The 11,235-nt window shown below is 41.4% G+C and overlaps 1 protein-coding gene across 1 annotated transcript in view; it reads right to left on the bottom strand.

The window, feature by feature from the left end:
* Positions 1-635: 635 nt before the first annotated feature.
* Positions 636-11,235, bottom strand: part of FAM234B (family with sequence similarity 234 member B) — a 92,954-nt gene continuing 82,354 nt past the window's right edge. Inside the window, exon 12 of the mRNA XM_054664094.2 lies at positions 636-1,050. Coding sequence (XP_054520069.1) covers positions 965-1,050 — 86 coding nt within the window. The 3' untranslated portion in view covers positions 636-964. The remainder of the gene's footprint in view (positions 1,051-11,235) is intronic.

The raw sequence follows: 11,235 nt of genomic DNA, 5'->3' as shown, positions 1-11,235 counted from the left end.
AAAGACAAGAAGGTAGGTGGGGGTGAAGAAGAGGACTGAGAAGAAGACAGGTCAAGGAAACTGTCTGGTGGGCATTTACTAAATGAAGCTATGAGGCTGGCAATGATGATAACACCATTGGTGAGTTTGAGAGGAAAGCCAATATAGCCAGGGGTAGGTAAATGCTTACTCGTGTAAAAACATTTTCCATGGTGTGGTGGTTCATGCCTGTAATCTCAGCACTTTGGGAGGCCCAGGCAAAAGGATCACTTGAGGCCAGGAGTTCAAGACCAGGCCTGGCAACATAGTGAAACCATGTCTCTACCAAAAATTTAAAAAGTTAGCTGGGCATGGTGACCTGCACCTGTAGTCCCTGATCCTTGAGCCCAGGAGGTTGAGGCTGCAGTGAGCTATGATTGCATCATTGCACTCCAGCCTGGGTGACAGAGCAAGACCTCATCTCATTAAAAAAAAAAAAAAAAAAAAAAAAATCCATGGAGAAAAACTATGGTCCTCCTCATAGTATTTGCATTGGTGGTCTCACCAGCCACAGCTGGGAGGGCCTTGGGACCCTGTCTGGTGTGGCTCCTCCTAAGTTGTCCAGTCCAGTGGTGTTCAGGGGGTGTCTATTCCATAACAAGGAGCTTGAGCCAGAATGTAATCAATTAATAGCTTCCTTCATCTAGAACAGAAGTCAGCAAACTATACAGTCCCTTGTCCCCACCAGCAAAGCCCATCCAACCCACTAGGTATCTCCAACCTGTGCCAGTTTTTATTTTTATAAAAAGTTCCCAGGCATGGTGGCTCATGCCTGTAATCCCAGCACTTTGGGAGGCCAAGGTGGGTGGATCACCTGAGGTCAGGAGTTCGAGACCAGACTGGCCAACATAGTGAAACCCCATCTCTACTAAAAATATAAAAAATTAGCTGGGCGTGGTGGCACGCGCCTGTAATCCCAGCTACTTGAGAGGCTGAGGCAGAAGAATCACTTGAACCCGGGAGGCGGAGGTTGTAGTGAGCCGAGATCATGCCATTGCACTCCATCCTGGGCAAAAAAGAGCAATACTCCATCTAAAAAAAAAAAAAAAAGTTATATTGGCACACGGCCACACCTATTCGCTTATGCATTGTCTCTGGCAGCTTTGGCACCCCTAGAGAGCAACGTTGAGTCATTGTGACAGAGACTGTCCTGCAAAGCCTAAAATACTCACTCTCTGGCATTTTATGGAAAAAATGCACCAATCTTTAGTCTAGAAAGCCTTATTCTAAAAAATCAATAGAATCTGAAAGTGTGCTTCCTGACATCATTGGTTTACATTTTGGTGCAAGCACCTTAACTGGTTGTAACTGGTAGCAGTTTGTGGCCCGGCTTCTGTGATGGACTTTGAGCAGTGCTGTCCATAGAGCAGTGGGGAAGGACAGCTACAGCTTACCTGTGGGTTCAAAGGTCAGGCTCCAAGGAGGCGAAGCCACCGTCCTTCCCTCCATAACAGACTGACGTCCTGGACACCATACTTAAAAGGTACTCAGAAGCTATAGAACGGAGGCCCTGCCTGCAGGTTATTTTGATGAGAGAAGCATGTATGTGTGTTATGCTTGTTTGTGTTCATTATAATTAGACTGCTCACTCCTCAGCGCAAAACTTGTTTAACCATCAACTTCTGAGTATATATTTCGTCACTAAATGAAAATAAAATTATAACAGGAAACCACCAAACTCTTTACTACGAAAGGAAAAAACTATTTATTTTCATTCTACGGAAATTTTTGTGAAGTAGTGGATAATAATAATTTGGAGGTAATTTGTCCAATTTCTCCCAATTTTAGCATCTGATTAATTTCCTTGAGCTTTGCAAAATGTCCTAGGTCAGGATGGTGTTGTTTGCTTTATTTCTTGGGAGGTGTGTGTTTTAAATCAGGAATGGCAAGTCGTTTCAGAAATGCAGTTGGTTACATTATAAGAGGATAACAAAGAACTTACTTGATCTATCCATCCACCCATCCATCTGTCCATCCATCCATCCATCCATCCATCCATTCATTAGTGAACACTTACCTCATACCAGGAGCTGTGCTAGGTACTAAGGGTAAGTGATGAGAAAAATACACAGAAAAGGTTGTAGTGTGAGTAGGCTAGTGAGGAGAGGCCTCCTGCATGGCTGAACACTGGCTTGGGTCCTGATTCTGCTCTAAACTAGTTGTTCAACTCAGTCGTCTTTGGCCTGCTGGGCACACAGTGTTCCATGACACGGAGATGACCCTGCCAGAATGTGGTCACATTCGGACCGGATCCCTGGGCTGGCTCCGACTCATCTCACTGCCCTGACACCCCTGTGGTACTTGAGTCACTCCTCAGCCAGTCCACAGGGAGGCGTGGGTGCCCGGAGGAGCTCTCCCACAGCCACACCTCCCCCAGCCTTCCAGAAAGTCCTCTCAAGGACTCTCCTGCATTCCAGCAACCAGCCCTTCCAGTTGGGCAGAAATTTCCTGCCCTGGCAATCAAGAGGCATTTTGTTTTGTTTTACTTTAAATGCACAGCACATCCCCAGGCAGCTCCACCCTCGGATCTAAGCCCATTAAATCTATTCCTTTTGGACCTTTATTTCTATGCATGAGAAAGGGAAACCGGGACAGAGGGCGGCGAGAGAACGTAATGTAATAAGGGTCTCCCATAAACAGAGGAAAAGAAATTGGAAGGCCCCTTGCACCCCTTGTTCTGTGTCTTTGCTTTCTTCTCCCTTGAATATGTCACCTCCAATCACCAAAGGCTCTTGAGCTTGTGCCCAGCCTCCTCACCCCAGGGGCACTGGGCTGCATTAACTGAGCTGAAATATGTAAGGTCACAGGAGCTGGTAATAATTAAAGAATACAGCAGACATCTGTGTCTTCAGACTAGAACATATATGTCTACTGCTCTTCATTTAAAACTAATAACAATGTCATGCTAATATAATTAATGCCTCATTTATTAGGTCTAGTGGGAAATAAGCTGTTCTACATAATTGATTCAGATTCTTGGAGCTTACAATTTGGGGAGTGAAGTCATTTAAACATTTTTAATTGTTATGGAAATCTTTCTAAATATATTATTCCCCGTTTTTCTAAAGTTTACTCAACATAATTTATTACCTTCTATTAGGGCAGGACCATGTCTGTCATTACATACCCAGTGCCAGGTACAGTATCCAGGCTTCCAATATATGTTTGTAAAAGAAATAATTACAACCTCTAATATTTAACTTCGATGAAGAAAAATAATGAACTCTTGGACTCATGAGTTCTGGAGAGCTGTTTGCCCTTACCTCAAATCATTACATTTTCTGCATTCTTATTTGTGCTTTTATAATTCTCCTGTCTCCTCCCTCATCATAAAACTGCTAACTTCTAGCTTCTGTTTCTAAAGTTTCCCCCTGCCCCATTAATGTGCTGGTTCTAATCCGCTGTAGATCATAATTAAGCTTACTAGGTCATGCCTGAAATAAAAGTGAATAGTGTTGAAGAGATACAGAATAGTTCGAAGATTTTTTGATGTCCATGTTGGCCACCCAAAGGCCTTTTTTGCATCCTGCTGGTTTCAGCTGTGTTTCAGATGGCTGTGTCTGCCATGTATGAATAATTGCCAAATAAGTCAAATATTACTGTAAGAACTGCAGAATAAGTGCATAATAGACACCTTCTACATTGGTAGAACATCTCACCATATGTCATCCAGGAAAAAGATTGCCTCTAATTATAGAATCCAACATCTAAATTAACCAGTTCCTCCACCCTCGGGAGTCAAAGCCAACCAGGAATCCCAGTCCAGACAAGGGGGAGCCCCTGACACATCTAAAGGCTACAGTATTCCTCAAAAGTCCAGGGTAAACTTCTCCCAGTATTTGGTAAATCTTCCATTTGCTGTTGCTTTGGATCTGACAGTAATTCCCTCCCAGGTTCCAGGAGTCTCCAAATTTATCACCATAATCAATCTAGTAGGATTGAGTGTCCCACAGTCCAATGAAATTGTAAGAATCTCTCCTTTATGCAAAAAGGATGCAATAATATATTCTGTCAAGCCACAAAGAGTTCAACGAAGACAGCAATGGACTGGTCCAAAGTAGGGAGGGAAAAAGTAGAGAAATGAGATGGATTTAGAATTCGACCCACTGGTTCCCACCCTTGGTGTGGCCTCTAACACCACATTGGTTCCAATGCAAACTGGTTAAACCATGAATTTTCTTCCCCCTACTTGGTCTGGTTTAGGGTCAGAGAGTTCTTTGTTGGTTGGAGTCAGGCAGGGCAGGGCCAGAAGGCAGAACTCTTAAGCTTCACCCGGAGTCAGGAGCTGCCTCGCCAGATGACCTCAGACAGGTTGTCTGAGCTCTTGGGGGTTCCAATTCAATATCTGTTAAATAGCAATGAGTGTACCCCTCTGCTCATACCATGGTACAAGATTTTGTTAATTGGTATCTGGAAAAGCTTGTATCTTTGGATGAAAGGGTTTATAAGTTTTGAGCTCTGTTCTTAGCTGAGGTCTTTGTACACAGTTGGGTTTTATGGCAATGAGGCTTCTATAATTTCCCTTTGGAGAGTTAATTCTATGAGCCTAAGAGTGTCGTGGCAAATAGATGCATTTACAAACCTCTTCTATTTCCTTCTGACTGATTTTCCTTCTCATAGATGACCAACATAGACTCATTCAACTCTAAGAAAAATTCTTTGAATAATTTTAATTCTAAAAATATTTGGGGGCTGGGCGCAATGGCACATGCCTATAATCCTGACACTTTGGGAAGCTGAGACAGGTGGATTGCCTGAGCTCAGGAGTTTGAGACCAGTCTGGGCAACATGGTGAAACCCCGTCTCTACCAAAATACAAAAAATAAGCCAGGCATGGTGGCATGTACCTGTAGTTCCAGCTACTCGGGAGGCTGAGGCAGGAGAATTGTTTGAACCCAAGAGGCGGAGGTTGCAGTGAGCCAAGCTCGTGCCACTGCACTCCAGCCTGGGTGACAGAGAAAGACTTCATCTTAAAAAAAAAATGGATTAACTAAATTTTTCTAAATAAAATTGTGGATTAAACATAGTGGTAAATCTTGCTGGCTTAAAACATTTAATTTTGAATCATTTAGAAAAGATCATGTTTTTTAAAGTGAATAGATACCTTTTGACATCTTTTTTAACAACTTAATTGGGATATAATTGACATACAATAATATACACTGTTTAAATTATACAATTTGAACAATTCTGACATACGTAGACATCCATGCAACCATCAACATAGTCAAGATAATGAACATATCCACTACACCTAAAACTGTTGGTGCACTTTTGTTAGGGCTCACTGTCTCCCTTCCTCCATGGTTTGTATTTTCTAGAATTCTAGGGAAATAGAATCATGAAGCATGTGCTCTCTTTTGTCTGGCTTCCTTCTTTATTTTTTGAGGGGGGACAGAGTCTCTGTCACCCAGGCTGGAGTGCAGTGGCATGATCTCGGCTCACTGCAACTTCTCCCTCCCAAATTCAAGTGATTCTCCTGTCTCAGCCTCCCGCGAGTAGCTGGAATTACAAGCATGCACCACCATGCCCGGCTAATTTTTGTATTTTTAGTAGAGACAGGGTTTCACCATGTTGGCCAGGCTGGTCTCGAATTCCTGACCTCAAGTGATCCGCCCACCTCTGCCTCCCAAAGTGCTGGCATTACAATCATGAGCCACCGCGCCCGGCCAGGCTTCCTTCACTCAGTATAATTATTTTGAGATTCACTCATGTTGTTGGGTGTATCATAGTTCCTTCCTTTTTATTGCTGACCAAGATTCCATTATGCAGATATTCCACAATGGTATATCTATTCCCTTGTTGACGGACATTTAGGCTATTTCAGACACAGCTACTACACACACACAGCTGCTATGGACATTCATGTACTAGGCTCTATATGGATTTATCCTTTCATTTCTCTCAGGTAAATACTTAGAAGTGGAATGGCTGGGTCATATAGTACAGGAAGTCCTTGTTTAACGTCATTGATAGCTTCTTGGAAATTGTGACTTTAAGCAAAACAACATATAACAAAATCAGTTTGAACATAGGCTAATTGATATACACCAGAGTTAAATTCCTACAGCATATTTCTGATCACGAAAACATCACCAAACTTTTAAATAAAGACAAAAGCAATTACAATATTAAACACTCAAATAAAAGTGGACCTGGCATGGTGGCTCATGCCTGTAATCCCAACACTTTGGGAGGCCAAGGTGGACAGATGGCTTGAGTCCAGGAATTCGAGAACAGCCTGGGCAACATGGCAAAACACTGTCTCTACAAAAAATACAAAACAATTAGCTGGGTGTCGTGGCGCGTGCCTGTGGTCCCAGCTACTTGGGAGACTGAGGTGAGATAATCACTTGAGCTCGGGGAGTCGAGGTTGCAGTGAGCCACAATCATGCCACTGCACTGCAGCCTGAGCGACAGAGCAAGACCCTGTCTCAAAAAAATAAAATAAAATAAAAATGAGTTATGCATACATTTATGAAAGATTAACAAAAACAAGTAAGATAGTTATTTACCCAATTATTCCAGTTCAGTGTCATGGGTGGCCAGAGCCTCTCCCAGCCTCTCAGGGCACAAGGCAGGCAACCACCCTGGACAGGAGGCCATTGCATCACAGGGCACACTCACTCACACACACTCACACACACAATCAGAATGGACAAACTAGACACGCCAATTCACCTAACGTGCACAGCTCCGGGGTGTGGAAGGAAACTGGAATACCTGGAGAAAATCCACACAGACAAGGGGAGAAGGAGTAAACTCCACACAGACAACAGCCCCAGCCAGGAAGCGATTATTTTTCCTCATCAGTATTATTACAAAACTACATTGAACGAAATGACATTATTCAAGGACCTGCTGTACAATATTCACTTTTTATTAGATCCTGAATAAATAGTGTATTGTAGAAAGCATGACACGTGTGAACCCTTATTTATAGTTCTTTGAACCCCTGCAAGTATTTATCATGGTAGTAAAACATTGACACTTTCTTCTTCTTTCCTTATGTTGTGTTAATAATAGAAAGAATTTGCTTTTGTGCTGTGCAGTGCGATTGACAAAAATTCTTTTGCATTCCTTTTAACACGTCATTATAAGTAATTTTTTCTTCTCTTTCTCTGGTTCACTCCAACTGATTGTCTGCTAAACAACACTAACATTTCCAAGACTGGATGAGATCATCTAGATGTGTTCTTGAAAGAACTATATATGCATATTTCTTTTGTTCCCTTGTTTCTCAAATGGCAACACTGACCCTAGACCATGCTCCCTTGCCAAAGGCTGCCTTGTCCCCTACCTCAAAAGTGAAACTGCAAAGTGTAGCCAGACCCTCCCTCTGACTGCTGTGCTCTTGGCTGCTGCTTTCTCTCTCTCTCCTTTCACATGTCCCCAGAGTGATCAATCACTAATGCTGCAGTTGATATCTGACAAATTGCACACCTTGACTCCGACGCTTTCGCAGATAAGTCTTCACTAAAAAGATACAGAAACTGGTTTTTATATAATTCCCAAGCTCTGAATCACCTTATTATTCTGTCAAATAAAATTATGTGGGAGATATTGTTGAAGACAAAACTTGCGTTTTCACAGTTTTATGCAAAAAATAACTTCGTTCAATTGTTGCAGAAAAATTTAGTGAGACTTTTAGAATCTTCACGCCAAAATCTCATTTTCTCTCCATCCCCTCTGCACTGCTTTCTCCTACTTTCTTGCTGACTTTTCTTCCTCCACTCTTCCAACTTCTTCTAAATTTTGGAGAAAATCATCCATCAAAGACTACAGCAGATAAATCTAAAAAGAGTCTTTGGCTTTGGGACAACTGGTTTGTTATTGCAAAAGTTAGGTTTTATCACTCCCTACACAAAAATATAATTTAATATGGATTTTTAAAATTAAAAATATAACTACCAGAACACTGAAAAATTGAATTTTTAAAATAATATTGGGACGGGAGAAGTCATCCTAAGGGTGATGCAAGCTCTAGAATCCATAAAGAAAATTATTGACAGATTGACTATGTAAATTTTGCAGTTCTGTATGTGAAGGATATGATAACAAAGTTAAAAGGTAAGTGCCAGATTTGAAGAAAATACTTGCAATATAAATAAAAAGGGACAATTACTACCCTTAACATATATATATAAAGCCCCCTACATTGAATTAAACTTTAAGATTTGTGCATTTTACTGTACGTAAACATTACCATAAAAAATAAAAAGGACTGTAAACAAATATTGAATTATGTTATTGATAAGAATCTGAAATAGTATACTGATACCTGCAACTTATTCTGAAATGCATAAAAAGAAGGTGGATTGATAAATGAATAAAAGGATGGATAGGTGAAAAGCTATGTGATAAAAGTCAAACCAGCAAAATGTTATTTATAAATTCTTGGTGGTGGATACACGGGTGTTTACTATATATGCAATTCTTTTAATTTTTCTGTATGCTTAAAAATCATCATAAAGTCTTAGAAAAGAACCCCAAAAAATTAATAAGAAAATATGTACAATTCCTAAGAACAGTAAAAAAAAGCAAATGAACAGGCAATTTGAAATTAAAAAAAAAAAAATAGACAGAAAGCAAGAGGCTCAATGTCACCTGGAATCAGCAAAAATATGTAAAGTTTTATAATATCCACAAAAATATATATGAGAAAAAATATATGTGTAAGGATATTTATTGCTTTACGGTTCGAAATAGAAAAAGGAAAGAGAGAATAGGAACGATGTCACCCCAACAACCCTCCCTGGGAGAATGGTTAGGTAAAGGTTATTATGCCCATGTTCCAGAACCCTCCACAGCAGCTAAAGAGGGAGATTATTCTGTATGTACTAACATGAAAGATCTCCAAGGTCTATTATTCAATGAAAAAATGAACATCACAGAATAAATTGTACACAATGACCATTTATGTGAAAGTAATAATAGAACCGAGTGTGTGTGCACAGGAAAAGAAAATGTCCCAAAGCGCACATATTCAATCCTTGAATTTGTCTCAGAAAAGAGTGAAATGGAGGGAGAGGAAGGAAGGCAGAAGGGACATTTAAGCTTCTGCTCTGTAGATTTCTATATTATTTGGACTTTTTACAGCAATCTTGCAATAGTTTGCTAACTTTTTTAATTATCTAAACCGACTCGAGATGCTAATAATGACTATTACCTAAATATCCCTAAAACACCCTGTGAAAATTGCAAAGTTCAGTCAAGAATCCACATTTTTCCTGCCTAACTTTGAAAGTCTCAAGCCTTGCAGACAAAACATCTGCTGATCTTTTACTGGATTTTTCTTTACTTTTCATTTGAATGTCTCAGCAGTCATGTCTATAAGTCAAATGGTCACAAGCCTATAAATCATGTGAAAATTCTTTCTTCTCCCAACTTCATTCCCTTAGGGCTTAAACCAACTCTGGATGCAAGGTCTGGTCTTAATAGAAGCCCCATTGAGAGAAAAGTGTTCTTAGATATAATGGAATGCATTCTGAGCTAGATGCCAGGGATTATATGGGGTCAAGAAGGGGAGAATTTTACAAAAACACTGCAAGCCAAAGGAAAGAGGGAGGCAGAGATGAGAAGAAAAAAACAGAAGGAAGGCCGCAGTAGAGGGAGGAGAAGAGAGCAAGGAAAGGTTTTGACTTAAGTTTGCAAGATTCTGACCCGTGGAAGAATTCAGAAGGTATTTCACCACCTGAGCACACACATGCACACGCTCTTAGAGCTCCATTCAGGAGATGAGACTTTGTGGAGGCAGACAGAATGGTAATTGTTCCTTCACAGTGAAGATTCTAGCTAAATGATAAGCAGAAATGGAAAAAGGAGTGGGAAGAGCTGAGTCGGGACACACTTTAGAAAATTATATGCAGGCGACAGACACGCTTCTTGCCCACGAAGACCCCCAGAGCAATTTATAAATGTATTTGCCCTGACTGGGGAGGAATTCGGCCTCTAATCACCCACCCCTTTTCTGGTGGGGAGGGATGGCTTACATCTGGGATCTATTAAAAACACCTGTGTCCAGGCCGGGCGTGGTGGCTCACGCCTGTAATCCCAGCACTTTGGGAGGCCAAGGTGGGTGGATCACCTGAGGTCAGCAGTTAGAGATCAGCCTGACCAACATGGTAAAACCCAGTCTCTACTAAAAATACAAAAATTAGCCAGGCATGGTGGCGCATGCCTGTAATCCCAGCTACTCAGGAGGCTGAGGCAGGAGAATCACTTAAACCTGGGAGGCAGAGGTTGCAGTGAGCCAAGATCGCACCACTGCACTCCAGCCTGGGTGACAGAGCAAGACTCCATAAGAAAAAAAAAAAAAAAGGCTGTGTCCAGGTAAGGATGTAATGGAAACAAGACCGGAAGACACAGCACATTTCTCACTACTTCTGCTGAAGGAAAACTCACCCAGTGCTTTTCAGGGAAGCAGGGGTGCCCTGCTCACTTGGGTCCTCATTGTACACCTTTAGCTCACTCGACACACGTATACTACGACACACATTAGCTAGTGCCAGATACTATGCTTTGCTCTGGAAATGCAAAAATGAGTGGCATGTCCCTCCCTCTTCCTGAGAATGTTACAGTCTGATGGGTAAATATTTACAATATGATGGATATTTGTAAAAGGCACAGTAATGGCACAGAGTCAATAGTGATCAACTTCTGGAGACAGAAAGAGACAGTTCCAGTATCACAGAAGTTGAGTCCCAAGCTGTGCTTTAAAAATGAGTAGGAGCTCTTCCAATCTGGGGAGTAGAAAAAAATAAATTAAAAAAAGAAAGAAAGAAAAATGAGTAGGAGCTCAAGAGAATGAGAAAACAAGCCACAGACTGAAAGAAAATGTTTGCAAAAGACATATCTTATAAAGGACTGTCATCCAAAATGCAGGCCGGGCGTGGTGGTTCATGCGTGTAATCCCAGCACTTTGGGAGGCCGAGGCAGGTGGATCACCTGAGGTCAAGAGTTCAAGACCAGCCTGGCCAACAAGGTGAACCCTCATCTCCACTAAAAATACAAAAATTAGCGGGGCATGGTGGCAGGTGCCTACAATCCCAGCTACTCGAGAGGCTGAGGCAGGAGAATCACTTGAACCCAGGAGGCAGAGGTTGCAGTGAGCAGAGATTGTGCCATTGCACTCCAGCCTGGGTGACAGAGTATATATACATATACATATATATATATATCTGTATATATATATGTATATATACAACTCTTCAAACT

Source organism: Pan troglodytes, chromosome 10 (genome assembly GCF_028858775.2).
Source record: "Pan troglodytes isolate AG18354 chromosome 10, NHGRI_mPanTro3-v2.0_pri, whole genome shotgun sequence".
Taxonomy (NCBI): Eukaryota; Metazoa; Chordata; class Mammalia; order Primates; family Hominidae; genus Pan; species Pan troglodytes.
Note: the sequence above shows the minus strand (reverse complement) of the source record. Positions and strands in the feature narration are given on the sequence as shown.